The sequence below is a fragment of the Myotis daubentonii genome, chromosome 10, assembly GCF_963259705.1.
Source record: "Myotis daubentonii chromosome 10, mMyoDau2.1, whole genome shotgun sequence".
In the NCBI taxonomy this organism is placed as follows: Eukaryota; Metazoa; Chordata; class Mammalia; order Chiroptera; family Vespertilionidae; genus Myotis; species Myotis daubentonii.
In genome coordinates this window covers 31,642,595-31,660,254 of record NC_081849.1, presented here as the reverse complement: position 1 = coordinate 31,660,254, position 17,660 = coordinate 31,642,595, and the positions used below count along the sequence as shown (strand labels likewise).

Genomic DNA, 17,660 nt, shown 5'->3' with positions numbered 1-17,660 from the left:
CCCCATTTCTTTTGGAGCCCCTGGTTTTTCTGAGGTCTGAGGATCTCTGCAAGACTTGACCAACCCGCCCCGCCCAAGTTGTAACTTTCCAAATGCGCCGGAGCCTGAGGGCTGGGGTGAGAGAGGAAGTGCGTGGGACTCAGCACAAAGAAGAGCGAAGAGGCAGGCGGGGCTCCGGGTTCTCGCTGAAAGCTGCTCCCAGACCTTCCCCGGAAAACCGCACACCCAGGCCCTTCCGCCCCGCACTCCCCGCTGCCTGGCGAAGGAAGGGCCGGGGCCTGGGGGCGTGGCCAACCCAACTGCAGACAATCCCCGAGGGGAGCTGGTTGGAGGGTGGGGCACCCCGGGGAGGGGCGTGGTTCGACAACTTCAGCCGCTCAGCTGGACCAATCCCGACCCGGGAGGCGAAACGGACCCCTACCTGGGCCCAGGTGAGCTGAACCGTGCGTCTCTCGGCGGCTCGGCTCCCGGGATGGAGGGAGCCCGGGCGGCATCCAGAGAAGACCGAGCCGGAGCCGAGTTGCCAATGGAGCCCTTGGAAAGCCTGGAGCCGGGGCTGGGGCAGCCGCAGGCCCCCGAGGAGGAGCGACGGCCAGAAAGTCCCGAGAGCAGCCCGGCCGCGGCCGTGCAGGAGGCGACCGGCGCGGGCCAGGACCCCTCGGGCGGGAAGAAGCTGCCCTCGCCTCGCCCCGCGCGCCCGCGGGTGCTGCCCGCCAGCCTGGGCTACGGCGCCTTCCGCCGCCAGTTGTCCGCTGGCCCCGAGCCGCCGTCGCCGAGGCCCGCTGCGGCCGAGCAGCCCCGGGACGGCGAGGCGGCGGGAGCCGAGCTGGTGCCCTGGGCCGCGCCGGGGGAGCCGGCGCCCGGCAACTGGGCGCCCGTGGAGCTGCAGGTGGACGTGCGCGTGAAGCCCGTGGGCGCGGCCGGCGGCAGCTGCACGCCCTCGCCGGCGCCCTCCCGGCGCTTCATCACGGTCCCGGTGCCCGAGTCCCCCGCCTTCTCCCGCCACGCCGCCCCGGGGTACCCGTTCCTGCCGCGGACCGCGTCCTTGGGCAGCACGTGGAGCCGCGGCTCGCCACTGGCTGCCGCCCGGGCGGAGCACGGCCTCGACGCGGAGGGCCAGAGCAGCCCCACGGAAGGGGGCGCGGAGTCCCCGGGCTGCCCCACGTGCCGCTGCCGCTGCCAGGAGCTGGGGAAGGAGGACGCCGCGCTGCTGCCGCGCGCCGAGGCGGACGGCGACCTGAAGCTGCACCCGGCTATCAAGCTCATAGGTACGCGCGCCGCCGGGTCAGCCTCGCAGCCCGAGGTCCCCCACCAGCCACCAGCCCTGGGCCCTGCTCTGGAGGGACTAGGGGACCCGGGCGACCTTCCTAGTGTCCGACCCCACCTGTGCCCTCTCTCTGGCTTGGAACTAGCAGCATTCTGGTCTACGTAATTATAATTCAAATGGTTTTCGATGAAAGTATAAAACCACTGTTCTTCCCCCTTACGTTCTCCCGACAACTTCCACAGCCCCGGTCTTTGCGCAACATCTTTGAGCAGCCCCGGGGGGAGGGTTCCCGGGGAGGGAGCGCAGTCCGCGGCTCCCGGCTCCGGGCCGCCCGTTCGCAGGCTCAGGCTCTCTCTCCGTCCACTGGGCACCGAGGAACACTTGTCTCACCCCCCGCCACCCCCACTCATCCCTGCAGCCACTTCTGCTGAGACAGTTAGGGTGTGTGTGCGTTTCTTTGCGGGGTGGGGCAGGGAGGCGATCGGGAGGGAATAAGAAAGAGCCTGGAAAAGATAGAAACAAATAAGCAATCCTGGACCGGGAGCCCCGAGGGAGTGGCTGGGAAAGCTTCCTGGAGCTAAGCCTTGGACGGTAAGTAGGAGGGTTGGTTGGTTGGTTGGTTGGTTGGTTGGTTGGTTTTGAGGGGAAGGGTAGTGGTTTCATCTGTATTTTCTTTCTTAAATTTTTTTTTATTGATTTTTAGAGAGGGGTAGAGAAATAGAAACTTCGGTGAAGGAGAAACATCGTTGATGGGCTGCCTCCTGGGAATGGAGCGGGAAACCCAGGCGTGTGCCCTGACCGGAATCAACCAGTGACCTAGTTCATGGGTCAATGCTCAACCACTGAGCCACACCAGCCAGGCTGTATTTTCATTTTTTTTTTTTTTACGAGGAGAATGTATTTGTTACTTGTGTGATTAAAAATTGCGTTCTAGCTCGGCTGGTGTAGCTCAGCTCAGGGTTTGAGCATCGACCCAGGAACCAAGAGATCATTGCCCATATTCCTGGTCAGGGTACGGGTTCGATCCCCACCCAGTAGGGGGCGTGTAGGAGGCAGCCGATGGATGATGTTTCTATCCCTATCCCTCTCCCTTCCTCTCTGAAAATCAATAGAAACTTAAAAAAAAAAAATTGCTTTCTAAAGGGAGTGTGTAGGACTTTTTCTTTGCCTGGAGGTTTTGAAGACAAATTGCTGCGGGGGGCCAACTCCCAGGGCTGCATTGCAGCTGAGTGTGGAAGGTGTCTGCGACTTTAGTAACTTGCTGTATTTTTTACTGCTCTGTTTTCTGAAAGGTTGGAGCTGAATTTACTGTTCCATCACAATATGTATATTTACTGAGGTGGTTGGCAGGGTTATTTTCCTTTGCTTCTCCAGACTTTTTTAGTTCTGCTTTTGTTATTTTAAGACTCTCAATTTATGTATCTTTTATTCCACGCATTTTCAAATCGCTTATTTGGGTAACACCTCACTGAGCTATGACTTACTTAACACAATTCACCCATTTAAAGCATACAATTCAATGGTTTTTAGTATATGCAGAGTTGTGTGACCATCACCAGTCCATTTTATAATACTTTCATCACTCCGAAAAGTGCTGTATCTTCTAGCTATCATCCCCCAGCCCAGGCAGCCACTAGTCTACTGTCTGTCTCGATGGGTTTGCATATAACACATGTCCTTTTGTGTCTGGCTTCTTTCACTTAGCACATAGTGTTTTTAAGGTCATCCATGATGTGGTTAGGTCCCGTGTCTCCCCCCCCCCCACCCCCTCCCATCTCCGGAGTTTCTTTCCTCTCTGCAACCTCATGCCAGCCATCTGGTCCCCTGGGGCTTTGGGCTGCTGACAACTCACACTTGCCTAGTGCTCTGCAGCCTGCGAAGTGCTCTCTGGACCTATGAGGCTTCCTTGGTGGCCTCCAGACCTGGACAGACAAAAGAGGCAGGTGTGATTTCAGTGTTAAAACTGAAAACACCAAGAACTCTTGAGTCAGAACTTGAACCCAGGTCTGTCAAACTCCAAATCTAGCCCTCGTTCCTCTCTCATTTGTAATTTTATCTCCGGGTACCTTTGCCCAGCCTATTAGCTGCTTGAGTGCAGGGGCCTTGCCCTGTTCTTGGTGAATTTATACCGTGTCTAGGGCACATTAGCTGCACAGTAAATGCTTGTTAGCCAGTTATTTGTCCTCTTTTTAAAAACTTTTATTTATTGATTTTAGAGAGCTAGGAAGGGAGAGAGCAAGAAACATCAAATTGTTGTTCCACTTATTTCTGCATTTATTGGTTGACTCCTGTATGCACCCTGACCAGGGGTTGAACTTGGCCTTAGCCTATCAGGACAACGCTCTAACCAACGGAGCCACCTGGCCAGGGCCTGTTCTCTTTTTGAATAGAATCTTATTTAAGAAGTAAACATCTAGCATTTTTCTCCCAGATAGGCTGTTCTCACCTAAATCAAGTGGCTTATCCTGGTGTCTGGGCCAAGGGAGGGGGTGCTCCTGTGGGCGTGATGCTGGGGTGTAAGTCAGTGGTTCTAACCTGTCTCTCCTGGTTGTCCCTTCCCCTCCCCAGGGCTGCCCATGTACATGAAGTCCCTGCGCTGGGCCCTGGCGGTCATGGCCGTGCTCCTGGCGGTGTCCACGGTTGCCATTGTGGCCCTGGCCTCTAGAACAGGTATGGTGCCTCCTCCCAGCTGTGCTTTGACAGGCAATCGGGGGTCAGCCCCTGCCTGGGGGTCTTTGGGCCCCACACAAACTGTACAGCCTTCTGCGGTCCCTGCCCACCTGCTTGCCCCTCAGTCAAGGTGGTGGCCAGGTTTTAATTTTTTTAAGGAGCACGCACTCAGCTCATTAGTTTACCCTGCAGCTCACCTGTGGTCTCTGCTTTCAGGGGCCGTGTGCCGGCCGTGTCCCCATGGCTGGCTGTGGTCTGGGGAGCACTGTTACTACCTCTCTACTGAAGCTCAAGCCTGGGAGGCCAGCCAGGCTTTCTGCTCCGCCCACCATGCTACCCTCCCCCTGCTGAGCCACATCCAGGTAAGGAGGGAGGGAGGGAGGGTGGGCAGTGGAGGGGTGTGCGTATCATTACAGTGTACAGGTTGCTAGCCCTGGAAGGAATCGCAAGGATCTAGTCCAACTCCATATTTCAGAAAAAGTCACCAGGCTTGGAGAAAGACAGTGGCACACAGGGGCACTAGACTTCCGATCGCCGAGGTCTTCAATTTCCTCTTCATTCTAAGTTGTGGAGGTGGAGGTGGACCTGGAGGACCAGAGCAGGGCTGCCCTTGTCCCGTGTGGTGGCCATGTAGCCAAGGGAGCTCAGGAACCAGTCTGCGCTGGCAGATCTGAGGGGAGACACATGCATACTCTTGGGAGGTTATATGGAAAATAAATTACATTTAGTGGGTATGCTATTCAGGTCTTGCTATAATAACGCAGGGTGACAAATCACCGCTAATGTCGGTGACTTTAGACCACAAGCATGTCTTGATCTGTGGGAGGGCTGTCGGGCTGGTCTTGGTTTGTCAGACAGCTCAGCTTCAGGTGCAGATTGCGGGGCTGGCCGTGAGCCCAGGGGGGGTTGCTCCGTGACTCTCTGGTCCTTCCACCCGAGGGAAAGTCTTCGTAAGAAAAATGGCAGAAGGGCAAGAATCAAGCACCGGTTAAGGCTTCTGCTGATGTTGTATCGGCTAACATCCCATTAGCCAAAGCAAATAGCAAGGCCAAGCCCAACATCACGGGGACAGACAGCATGGGATCTGCATCCCCTGGGGAGGGGGGAGAAGAGTGACTATTTGCTGGATAATAATCCAACCGGTGGGTTTGAGAGTGGCTATAAAAGAGGACCTTGACTTCATTTTATCTAATTTAGGTGCCAAGAATCTATGTTAGCTGTTCTCTTATCTAGGAAAATGCAGCATCAATAAATCTTTATTGAGCACTTTCTCTATATTGTTTTGGGGGGAGGGTGGAATTCAGTGATGAGCCTGAACAGCACAGCCTCCATCTTTGATGGCTAAGCGAGCAATGAGTGAAGCAGACATTAATCAATAATTTTAGATCTTTGTACGCATACAATTTTATTTTCTTAGATTGCTCCTGCTCAGTCCTGCAATAAACGATTCCTGCCCCATACCACAGGGAGCGCAACTTCTGTCTTTTTCTTTTCTCTGGAAGAACTCCTGGAAGTAGACATAAAAATCTGGAGAAAATGTTTTACAGTGAACATAGATTATTATAGTAGTAGAAATAACATATCTCAAAAAACATGGGGAAATGAAGAAGGTGCAGAGTAGACTGAAAAAATTTCCCACTATGGTAAATATAGATGTGAAGAGTAAACATGCTAATATTTTAATGGTAGTTGGCATGTAGAGGAAGCAAGATTTCGAGTGATATTTGATTTTTTCTAGTCCATGGAGGTAAGAGATGGGTATAAAACAGTTTCCGCCCAGGGCCTGGACTGGACCTTGAGTTCTTATCATTGTGAGAGATGAGACCAGGCTGGGCAGAGAAACCTATCCAGGCCCCTGCATCAAAGGAGCCAGTCTGATCACACCTGCAAGTTAAAAACCAGTGGGAACATGGGCAGGTCCCTAGACGGCTTGAAGCTGGGGTGGGAGCCTAGCAGGGCAGGGACTTGGCAGCCCTGCATCATTTTTCCATTTCCTGAGACAGAGTCACTGGGCACAGCAAGTGTCATCAGAAAGCCAGTGCCCTTCAGGCCTTCATCAGTCATGGTCAATCCAGAATGACCTTGGACCTCAGCGGAGCAATGGCCTCCTGGCTAGTGGGTCCTCAAAAGGGGAGCCGGGTTTAACAGATTAAAAAAAACAAAAACACACAGGATCAATCGATTGAAACATAAGTAAATATTCAGAAAATATGTTACAGGGCCTGGATAAGCTCCTTCCAAAAAAGAACTTCTAAAAAGCCCCTTGCAGAGAGACCCACACTAAGATTTGGGTCCAGGCAGTTAAAATCCGGCGTGTGATGACTGAGCTCTGGAATCCTCCCCAGGTTTGGACCAGGGCCTGAAGCTCCGGGAGGTGCCGAGCCAGGGGTGGGGAGCACAGGCTGGCAAAGGCCAAGCTTCCTGAGCTGGGATGCACAAGCCCCAGGACATGCCACGGTACCAGGGAGTGCTCACGGCTCATTCCCAGAGCGGGTTTTGCTCAGTTAGCAAAAAGGGGAGTTTCAGGCCACCTATGTCATCTCAGAGCCACTCTCCATTGGCTCCATGACAGCTTCGTTTTGCAGGGCGAGGAAAGGAGAAGCTACCTTAAATGTACACACCGGCTGTGTAATTTGCCACAATTTTAAAAAGTGTATGAAGATACAGAAAATACTTCGCCTGACTTTTAAGGTGTAAAACATGAGATTTCAAGTACATTCTGCCCAGGATCAGAATTTCCCTCCCCGCGCTGGTGGGAAAGTTGGAGACGCACCCGCGGGAGGTGGCGAGGCCCCAGGATCGCTGTGCCATCATTACCGAGCAGTCCTTTGAGTGGAAGTTTCTGGAATTTATAATTCTTGACAATGCTTTTCCCACACCACTATTTTTGCTGTCAGTGAGAACAGGTTAATGGAGTCTGAGCTGCAGGGAAAGAGGCCGAATGGAGAGGGTATTGCTGCATGGGACAGGCCAAGGCTCCTGTCACCAGGAGGCCCAGAGGGCGAGGACAGAAAGGCCAGGGTGCCCTTGGCATTGCTGTAAGCATCAGATGAGGTCGTGTGGGGAGCAGGGCGCAAAGCTTTGCACACCACCCAGCAGAGATGGGGCTTCCTCCACAGAGGGGATGTAGTGAGTGCGTACTCTGTGCCCTGGGCTCTATCTCGGGCCTCACTGCAAACGTCCCCATTTTACAGTGGACCTTGCTGAAGCTCTGAAAGGCTGGGTAAGCTGCCTTAGGTCACAGCCCTGACAAGTCACCAGAATCAGAGTTTGAACATGGGACAGCCTGGCTCCAAAGCTCTACGCTTCACAGTGACGGCTCGCCTCTAAGCCCTGGTGTGCCTTTCCCAACCAGCAGCTGACCTCCCCGGAGGGCAGGTCTGTGCAGCCATGCAGCAAGATGCTTGGGCTGCTCTGCCTTCTGACTCACACCTCAGGGCCAGCCGCATCCTCTCCAGAGCTCCCCTCCCAGCCCTGCCCGTGGGCCCCAGCTGGGGGCATGGAGCCAAGAGGAAAAAGCCAGCTAAGGCAGGGCTTGTGTGTGTCCTGCCTGTTCTCATCACTCTCCATTTTCATATGCCGTCTGATCTCTGGGATCTCAGATGGGTCAGCTTAGCAAGGTTACCTGGAAGTTGCTTCTGGCCCCTCACAGCTACTGACGGGCTGGTGCTCCCTTGGGAGGAAGATGTATGTGTGCTTACACCTCTGGGGCACACAGCTGTGGTGGTGGCCCAGTGTTGCCCGGGGCCCTTGGTGGTTACCGGCCGGGTCACGGGGAGGCAGTTTTGCTGAGCTGGCCGACTGCTGGGCTCTGATGGTCCATGGTGAGTGAGACTGAAGGATGAATAGGAGTGGCACGGTCATCACTCCAGTACTCACTTGCCAATTCCCAGGGTTAAATAGAGGTTTCATCTTTGTCAACTGAAACCATTTTCTGGGGAAGACCGGAATATGTCGTTAAATCCATTTATACCACCCGCTTCACTAACATGACTATATGCTTCTTGGCATTGTGGGCGAGGTGCGATTGCTGGTGTGGTCTGCCTTTTCCACAGCATCCTTTCCTATTTACATTTTCTTGCGTAACTACATTTTTTATGTCCTTGTCATCTCTAACAGCACTGCAATTTTCCATCATGTTGCTATCCCATAATTGGCCTGGCTATTTCCCCATTGCTGGGCATTTGGGTGGCTTTCAATTGTTCTTTATAAATGGTACTGTGTTACCTGCGGGTAAATTCATTTACTCCCCAACGTGGAATCACCCATCCAAGTGACTAGAACCGTGTTCCTGATCTTGTTATGGGCGTAGCCCCAAGTTATGTTCCAGAAAGACTGGGCCAGTGTGGACTGGCAGCATTGCACCGGGAATTTCAATGTAGAAACACCTTTTAAGTGTAATTGAATTGCAATTGAAAAACAAGTTGAAAATTTTGAATTTAACGTTAATACCATGTTCTGTTAAAAATCTGACATCAAGGATAAATCGTTAAAATGATCATTTCTAATAGCTAACACACTTGTTTTCATTCTTGCTGTTCCTCATGTTTGTGTCTCTGTATGTACATACTTTTTCATTATTATAATCAAGCCACAACTGTGATTTAGCTTTTTCACTTTCTGTGACCCTTCACATGCTACAGCCCCGTGCTACACCTTTCCCCGGTAGTGCTCCATGGACTTCCTATTTTTTTAATGGTCTTAATCAGTTCTCACACTGAACTGAGACAATGTAACTGGTGCTCTTGCTGGCAATTATGTTGTTGACCATCTGCTCCCACGAGGCCCCTGCAGCCTGATCCATCCCTTCACTCACCTCCTCCCAGCTTTGCTCATGCCTTTCCCCGCCTCTTCTCGGAGCCTCTTTGTTCCTCTTGCTCAGTAGGGATTGACATTCACATCCCCTCACCTTGGGGGCTGAGATGGGATCGCCTCCATTTCTGGGCCCCATCCTGAGTGCAGCACCTGGCAACCAGCAAGCAACCCGTCCAACTTCCCGATTACTGGTGTTTGGGCAAGTTGGGTTGAGCTGAGTTGCTTCTCTGGCCTGGCCAGCTGGGAACTTACAAAAGTCCCGGTGAGACGAGCCAGCATCCAGAGAAGTGACCAGCTGCTTCTCTCCCTCAGGACTCCCTGGGCAGATACCCTGTCACCATGTACTCCTGGGTGGGGGCCCGGCGAGGCCCCCAGGGCTGGCACTGGATCGACGGGGGCCCCCTGCCACCCCAGCTGTGAGTGACTGTGGGCCTGGGGGGGAGGGGATCCTATCCCTATTACACTAGCATGGGCTCCCCAATGTGACAAGAGTAACATCAGAGCAAGCGCCAAAGGGGGGTTGGAGGCCTTCCCCCCTGCAGACGCCTCCCCCACTGCCATCTATAAATGGTACACCATCTCCCGACACTCAGTCCCCCTGCTCCACCCCAGCCTGAATGCCTCTCGGTTAACCCCATACCCATGCTCAGGGCCTGGTTTTGTTTAGTCCCCACCACCCCATCCCTTGTCTAGACCCCCAGTACCGTCACCCAAGCAGGACTGGCACCCTGTTCTACAGATGAGAGACATGTGTGCGACTCAGAGGTTTACTGGTTCACCCAGTGCTGAGCCAGGGGCATCCTCACGACTCCTGCCACAGGGCTCTTTCCACACCCCGGGCCTGGCCAGTGGGTATGCAGGCTGGAGGGCCTGCAACACCCTGAGTGCCCTCCTTCCTCTCATCCTTCCCCAGACTCCCAGAGGAAGACAAGGACCAGCCGGGTCTGAAGTGCGCGGGCCTGGAGGGAGGCAAGCTCATGGCTTTGGACTGCGCCTCTTCAAGACCCTGGGTCTGTGCCCAGGGGACCAACTGACTGGGGTTCTGCCCATTCCAACCCTGTTGGGGGCATACAGTCCCCCCACCCCCCAGAGGGGGGCCTATTTCCTGGACCCAGGCTCCCGCCGCTCCCTGCTTGGTGCCTGGGGCCCTGCCTGAGCGAAGTGGGGAGCTGGGCCTCTGTTGCAGGAAGATCACCTCCGGGGAAGGCTTTCTGTGGCCCATCTTCGCCTCCAGCTGTTGAAGAGGATTTGTTCAGAGACCTTGAGATGTTTTTTTTTTTTTTTTTTTTTGCATTTCTGAGCCTTGGTCTCTCCCTCATGAAAATCCCATTCTCTCCCTTACCGGCTTCATCACAATGCACCCTTCAGTCCTAGGGGAACGGAAAGGATTAGTGGTCACAGGTGAGCCCCATCTGAGTGGACATGGAGCCATGAGATGGGTGTTCCACTGGTTTGTGGCCAGAGGGCTTGTCAGCAGTGACATCCTTGCTATAAACGCCGTTTCCAGGCGAGGGGCACACAGCTGATGACCCGTGTCAGCAAGTGAGAAGTGGTGGCCCCCGGAGGAGGAGGGAGGTTGCACACTGATGGCCAAGGCTGGGGCGACGGGGAGAGGACCACCATGATAGGCGAAGTTCCTGCAAAGCACGGGGTCCGACAGGAGGCTGTACCTGCATCTGATCTTGGTGCTGAACATTCCACACAACTGTGATACAAACAAACTTTCCTTTCCAAATTTCCCTGGGAGAAGCCTGTGCTGGTTCATTTAAACCAGTAGCATGTATAGAATGTATGGGCGAGTCCGCAACAACGCACTTGACAAGCAATGAGTCTTAGAAGCACTGTGGCTCTCATTCCAACAGCAAACTAGCCCCAGGGCTTGATAACATGTTTGATTCTCACTCCAAAGCCCCTCTCAGCAGACACCCTGTGCCTGGTGCATCAGGCTGGTTCAACATCAAGAGCCTCTGGGTTCCTCCCAGCTTCAGGGCCGAGTACCGGGGCTTGGGGATCCCAGGACACAGGTGCCACTGAGAATCGGCTGTGGCGGTGCCTGGAGTGTGGTGCTGAGGGCTGGAAATCTGAGGTACTCAGCTTCACTTGGTGAAGAAGGGGAGTAAGAATGAGCTTATTAGGACGTTACTAGTTACTGTCCAAAGTTGGCAAACCAAGAAATCAAAAGTGTAAGCTTATTATTTAGAAATATGGAGACAAGTACTAGAATTGCGAAAATAATTATAAAGCAATTAAAACTGATGACAGAAGTCAGAATCATGGCTAATAACTGGGCAGAGGAGCCAGGGAACATCCTGGGTGCTGGGCATGGCCTAGATCTTGATCTGGATGGGTTGAGGATAGCTGCATAAAAAGTCACCAAGCTGTTATGCTTAAGGTTAAAAAGTGACATCTGTCTTTAAAGACCAGGAACAATCATTAGACTGAAAAAAAAAATATATATATATATATACACACACACACACACACACACACACATATACTAGAGGCCCAGTGTACAAGATTTGTGCACTTGGGGAGAGGGTTCCCTCAGCCCGGCCTCGCAGTCCAGGCGCCCTTGGGGGATATCCAACTGATGGGGAGTGGGCCTAAGCCAGCAGTCAGACATCCTTAGTGCCTCCCTCTCCTGCCACCACCACTGCACATGGCAGGACTTCTGGCTGAGCGGTGCTCCCCCTGTGGGAGCACAATGACCGCCAGGGGGCAGCTCCTCTGTGAGTGTCTGCCCCCTGGTGGTCAGTGTGCATCATAGTGACCAGTCATTCACCGTTTGGTCAATTTGCACATTAGCCTTTTATTATATAGGATATATATATATCATACATATATATTTTTTAAGAAAATTGGTCTCTGGGTACATAATTATTCGGGGTCTAAATAGTTACTTGGAGACTGTAATAAATACTGAAGTAAATGTTACATATTATCATCACCTGATTCATCTTCCTTCAAAGATTCCTTGGCTCCCTGGCTGGTGTGGCTCAGTTGGTTGAGCGTCATCGGTGCACCAAAAGGTTGCCAGTTCTATTACTGGTCAGGGCACATGCCTGGGTTTTGAACTCAATCCCTGATGGAGTGTGGTGGCAGCTGATCAATGCTTGTCTCTCCCTCTCTAAAAAATCAATAAAAACATTAAAAAAAAAAAAATAACGTTCCTTAGCATATTTCTCCACATCTTCCCTTATGTATTTTGGAACAATTTCATGTCTTTTAGTTATTTCACCAACCCAGGTGAGCTCCAGTTCAAAAGCTTTGTCCTTAACTTCATCATGTAGAACTGATTCTTTAAAAACACATCCTTTAATAGTGCTAACTTAAAATCATATTCACATTTTTAAAAAATACACAAGACTCATACTTATGTCCTACTTTGATAAAAAGAGAAGTTTTTTTTAAAAAGGTCCACAAGAGTCTGATATGCAGCCGGCTTGAGGACTGCTAGCTTCAGATAACAGTGCCGCCGCTGCCTTTCCCTCCGGCCTGTAATCAGCCATCACGGAGATACAGGCGCACAAGTTTCTGCATCACCTTTGGAGCATGTCTTTCCCTTCCTATGAAACAAGCTGGAGAAGTCACACAGCAGGTTGGTCTGCATGGAATTCCTCTGAGTAATGTTTCTAGTCTCTTTCCCACCAGGCACTGCCAGGTGCTATTGTTTGAAATTCACGTCTAGTAATGCTGCGACCAGCACTGGCTTGTTCCATGTGCTTTCAAGAACAGCCTCTGACACCGGCGGGCGCAGCAGCCCACAGCCCCTGAGCAGCAGCTCTGGACATCTAGTCTTGAATAGTCATCTGTGTTAAGCACATGGAACTCACCATCCCCCAAGTGCCGAGTTTTTGATTCAGTGGGTCAGGGCCCTCACGTGAGGTTTCTACCAGCTTTCTTGGTGATTCTCATGCAGAGGGGCCAGAAGCCACATTCTGAGAAACCCTGTCTAAAAGAGCCCATCTTGCTACCAGAAAAAAATAAAGTATATATGTATATTTTTTAAGTCAACTTTGAGGTCTAATTTGCACCAAAGGAAATGCATTCATCTCAGGAGCACCTGCTGACAAAGGTAGGCACTTGCAGAACCATTGCCAATCAAGATATGGAATAGCACCAATACTCTAGAAAGTTCTCTCATGTCCCTTTGCTGTCAACAACCCTCCCTCCTGGACCTTTAGCCCCAAGCAAATAAATCTGCCTTTGATCTCTACAGATTAAGTTTAGCTTGTTCCAGGATTTCATAAAGAATCGTACAGCCGCCGAAACCGGTTTGGCTCAGTGGATAGAGCGTCGGCCTGCGGACTGAAAGGTCCCAGGTTCGATTCCAGTCAAGGACATGTACCAGGGTTGCGGGCACATCCCCAGTAGGAGATGTGCAGGAGGCAGCTGATCGATGTTTCTCTCTCATCGATGTTTCTAACTCTCTCTCCCTTCCTCTCTGTAAAAAATCAATAAAAATATATTAAAAAAAATCGTACAGCCAAAACCGGTTTGGCTCAGTGGATAGAGTGTCGGCCTGCGGACTGAAAGGTCCCAGGTTCGATTCTGGTCAAGGGCATGTACTTGGGTTGCGGGCACATCCCCAGTGGGAGGTGTGCAGGAGGCAGCTGATCCATGTTTCTCTCGTCGATGTTTCTAACTCTTATCTCTCTCCCTTCCTCTCTGTAAAAAAATCAATAAAATATATTTAAAAAATCGTACAGTACGTACTGCTTGGTATCTGCTGTTTTAGCTAAGTATAAGGTTTTAAAGACTTATTCATGTTGCTGCACTTATCAGTAGGTCTTTGCTTTGTAGGAATGTATCAGGATTTGTTCAGCTCCTCTCTAATTGGCGATACCACAGTTACCTCCAGTTTGAGGCTGTTACGAATATAGCTGTGAATATTGGAATACAAGTCTTTGTGTGGACATAGGTTTTCATTTCTCTTGGGTACCTGGGGGTGTATGGTAAGGATATGTTTAATTTATAAGAAACTGCCAAACTGTTTTCCAAAGCAGCTGTGCCATTTTACAATCCACCACAACACGAGAGTTCCAGTTGCTCCACATCCTTGCCAACACTTGTTGCCAGTCTTCTTACACTTAGCCATTACGGTGGGTGTGTAGTGGAATCTCAATGTGGTCTTCATTTGCATTTTCCTGATGGCTGAGAATATTGAGCTTTTTTCATGAACTCATTGGCCATTCATATATTTCTTTTGTGATTCTGATACTGATGGTCCAGAGACGGTATTTAGAGAAACCCCACCTAAAACATCCATGCCCACAGGGCAATGTTTTAAGTGATTTAAATGGAAAATCTAAAATATCTCCCAACTTTGTGAAATAGGGTATTTCAATATGCAGAATTTAAAGAGTGACATGAACACCCATATGCTATCTACCTAGCTCTAACAATAAACATTTTGCCATTTACCCTACTTATGTATATGTAAAATTGAAAAATTTGAAAATGTTACAGACATCAACACACTTCACCCATAAATACTTCAGCTTGCATCTCCTCAAAATAAGGATGTTCTTCTATGTAACTGCAATTCCACCATTAACTTAATTTTGGTCACAGAGATGTGAGAAAATGGTTGCCTGAGGCTTCTGAGAAGTCGCCTTGCTCTTTAGACACAAAGAAAAAGTTTCATCTGGATATAAGGCTCAGTATGGGGCTGTCACATGGAACTCAACCATGGGAGCCAAGGCACCCTTCATTGTTCAAGCCCATTTGAGTTGGATCTTCTGCTACAGGCAGCCAACAGTATCGACAGAGGAGTGTACTACAGTTGGGACTTTGAGGGCCTCTTTGACTTCCATATGGCCTCGTCTCTTTGATGGATCCTTGACTGAGAGCCCAGTTGAGTCTGAATGCCTTGCTTTCAGCCCAAACCCTACTATGCTGGCCATTAGTTTGGTCTAATCCCAGATGTGCTTGTAGACCCAGAACCATCGACATCTTGGTTTCTCTGCTGGTACCTGGAAAAAATGCATGAAGGCCCTGCACACCTGTGGTCCCAGCACCGTTCTGCTGGTAGACCTCTACCTGGTCCCCCAATCGGCCTCTGTCATCAAAACCCTGTTCTCTGAATCCTCCCCAGCATTTCCTAACTCCCCTGAAGCTGGGATTGCTTTTTCTAATTAGAGCAGGCAATGGAAAGAAAAATGAGGACAACTTTGTATTGCCTTATTTATACCCTGGGAAAATCTAAATATCAAGTCAGGATATAATAAAATCAGGATGTAAACAGCTTTTGTTTTTTCAAGTAGAAAAAATTTTTTTAAAAAATATTTAGTTACAGCATATGATGGTGGACTGAGGTTCTGAAGAGTCTCTCAGCTGTCAACCATCAACCTTGAGAGATGTGAGGATGGTCTCAGATGTACACTCTAAATTCCATGATGCCTGCATTCCTCACACTTAGGGGAACAAATTAAAAATAGTTCTTGAAAGGTGGTCTTAGATAATTATACTCACAGACACTAATTTCATTATTTAATGTATTTTTGTTCCTTGGACTTTCTAGAATCACGTGATACCTGTTTAAATCATAGTGGGTATATAGAGCTTTTCAATGCAGAAATAGCCTCATTATGTTAGTTATACCATGTTTTTATTTCAGTTTGCTGAATGAGAAGAAATACAAAACAAAAACAAATGAAAACCCCAATTTCTTCTGCAGGTCCAGTCTGTCTTGATAGCAGTTGTTACAGACAGCCCTGAAGCAGCTGGAATATAGTCGGCAAGGACCCAGGTGAACAGTTCATCTTGAATCGTCGCAAGTATAATTTGATTTCCTTTGGTGCCTTGCACAGTAAGGCACTATTAATGATATAACAGAATAGAAGGTATGCCCACAGCATAGTTCTAGTGACAATTTACTAAGACAGGTTACAGTTTAATGATGGTGGTGGTGATTGTTTCTTTCACTTTACTATTATTTGTTACAATAAGGGTGTAGCCTTTATATTCCACACACACAAAAGAAAACAAGAAGTGCTTATGAAAAAGTCCCTGCCCCCACCCCCTTTTCAAAAACACCCCGAATGTAGCAATTCAATACAACAGAAAAATCAAGACTTGTTTGATTTCAAATTGTCAATAAAAAAAGCAAAGTATGTAATGCAACAGCTGTTTAACTTTCAACTCTAAAACAAACAAAAACTCCCAATATTTAAATTTCTTCAGCACACATACCAGTATAAATGCTCTGAACTGTAATCAGCTAGTAATTAATGGGAACAGAACCTTAGAAGTTATATTGCTTCCCTACCCCCCTTTCTCTTATAATTAGAGGGTCGGAGGTATTAGGGGATACAAAAGTCAGAGGAAGAAGAATTAAAAAGGAAAATTCCAAAGGCTGCAGTTTGTACTAGAAAGGAAGACAGCATTTTACAAATGCTCAAAAAATCCCAAGACAAGTTACACAATTCATTCACTATCACTCCTACTTGAAAGAATAAAGACCTCTGCGTCTTTTATAAAACTGTATTTTCAGAACTGCATTACAGGTTCACCAGAAACTATAGATGTAGTTTAGGCTTCATCAGGAAAACAAGTTCAGTTCAGATCAAGTTAGATACTGTATATCTAGCCTAGCTGGATCGGTGTCTGGAACTGCTCCCTGTGTCACCCCAAACAGCTGTAAACTAAACAATAGTATGTAACTCCATAGGAAGCTTAAGGATTGAGGATATGTACACAGCTAATTATATCTCCCCTGCTTCGCGCTCTTCAGAGCTCCTCCTGTCTTCTGATCTGCCATTAGCGCTCTCATAGGACCGCTTCTTATCTTTTCGATCTCTGTCACGAGGTGATCTGTCTCTTGAATTCCTGTCTCTGTCACGAGATGCTAAGTCTTGGTCTCTGAATCTTTCTTTTGAGGATCTGAAAAATATTAATTTAAGGAGCAAAATGTGTTGGGGAACCCAAAATCCAAGAGAAAGAATCGGATAAATATTAAGGTATGACTGCTGAAGACATACAGAATATATCCAAGAAAGACAAGAGTCAGTGTTCTGACAGAAAAGAGCACTACCATATTTGATAAGGGTCTATCTAAAACAAAGACATGGGTGAAAACAAACAGCTAAGGGTGAAAACCATATGCGAAAATTATAGGACATTCTCATTCTGAGAGGCAATCAAAAAAGCTTCTCCAATTCATAGCAAATGCATTTAACATAAGAATTATAGACAATAACTTTAAAAAGCAAAAGGTATTATCTTATTTTAAAATATATAATAGAATGTAGATCCCACATAGGATGGAAATCAATGTCTTAAACAGAAGCTCTGTAAACTTTTTTTGCTGTCTGGTCAGAGTAAATATTTTAGGTTTTGAGGTCACATACAGTCTCTGTGGTATATTCTTCTTCCTTTTCTTTATCAACCCTTTAACAATGTAAAAACCATCCATAGGTTGCTGCCTATACAAAAACAGGTTAGGGGGCCAGATTTGGCCTGCAGGCAACTTAGATAAGAAAACTACTCATTTAATGACAAGGTAACTATTCATTATTTTAAAAATCAGCTTTACTCCTCCTGAGTTAGCTCATTCAACCAACAGAAAAAAAATCAGGATGGAAGACAGAAAAATACAATCATACTATTATAAATCTTGATTAACCATGACTGTTTTTCTTTCTTTTTATAGCAATGGTGAAAATTTATTGAGAAACAAGCACAGACTCCCACGTGAGGAGGGGGAAAGAGTCCCCAACCATGACTGTTTCTTAATACGCCTCTCTATTCCCACACCCAACTTCAACAAAGTAAATAATAATAAAACAAGCTCATATCAGAGATTCAGTCAGTAGAAAAACCAAAGGACATTAAGGGATCAGAATTAATATGGAATTTTCTATACTTTCAACATTTAGAATGAATCAGTCAGTACCACATATTATGT

At 48.8% G+C, this 17,660-nt stretch overlaps 2 protein-coding genes across 19 annotated transcripts in view; one reads left to right on the top strand and one right to left on the bottom strand.

Annotated features, from left to right (window-relative positions):
• Window positions 1-321: 321 nt before the first annotated feature.
• Window positions 322-15,844, top strand: KLRG2 (killer cell lectin like receptor G2). 10 transcript variants are annotated; one of them, XR_009454720.1, is made up of 6 exons: window positions 327-1,268; window positions 3,836-3,937; window positions 4,154-4,299; window positions 9,666-10,153; window positions 12,168-12,350; window positions 15,432-15,844. XR_009454720.1 is itself a non-coding variant. In XM_059711931.1 (5 exons), the coding sequence occupies exons 1-5, from the start codon at window positions 473-475 to the stop codon at window positions 9,784-9,786; spliced, it is 1,269 nt and encodes a 422-aa protein (XP_059567914.1). In that variant the 5' UTR covers window positions 339-472; the 3' UTR covers window positions 9,787-12,152. The 10 variants fall into 10 exon arrangements, 5 of the variants coding, with proteins under 5 accessions (XP_059567915.1, XP_059567913.1, XP_059567917.1 ...); XR_009454717.1 differs by having other exon boundaries at window positions 9,666-10,294; XR_009454722.1 differs by lacking the exon at window positions 9,666-10,153 and having other exon boundaries at window positions 324-1,268.
• Window positions 15,341-17,660, bottom strand: part of LUC7L2 (LUC7 like 2, pre-mRNA splicing factor) — a 63,383-nt gene continuing 61,063 nt past the window's right edge. For all 9 annotated transcript variants that reach the window (XM_059711936.1, XM_059711942.1, XM_059711935.1 and 6 more), the window contains one exon: window positions 15,341-16,636. In XM_059711936.1, coding sequence (XP_059567919.1) covers window positions 16,459-16,636 — 178 coding nt within the window. In that variant the 3' untranslated portion in view covers window positions 15,341-16,458. The remainder of the gene's footprint in view (window positions 16,637-17,660) is intronic.

What these genes read in the sequence shown, in the direction of transcription:
- KLRG2 (XM_059711930.1), top strand. Translation starts at nt 473, where the DNA reads ATGGAGGGAGCCCGGGCGGCATCCAGAGAAGACCGAGCCGGAGCCGAG. An exon ending in CCCGGCTATCAAGCTCATAG is followed by an intron (nt 1,269 to 3,835) that starts GTACGCGCGCCG and finishes TCCCCTCCCCAG; the next exon opens with GGCTGCCCATGTACATGAAG. An exon ending in CCCTGCTGAGCCACATCCAG is followed by an intron (nt 4,300 to 9,665) that starts GTAAGGAGGGAG and finishes ATCCTTCCCCAG; the next exon opens with ACTCCCAGAGGAAGACAAGG.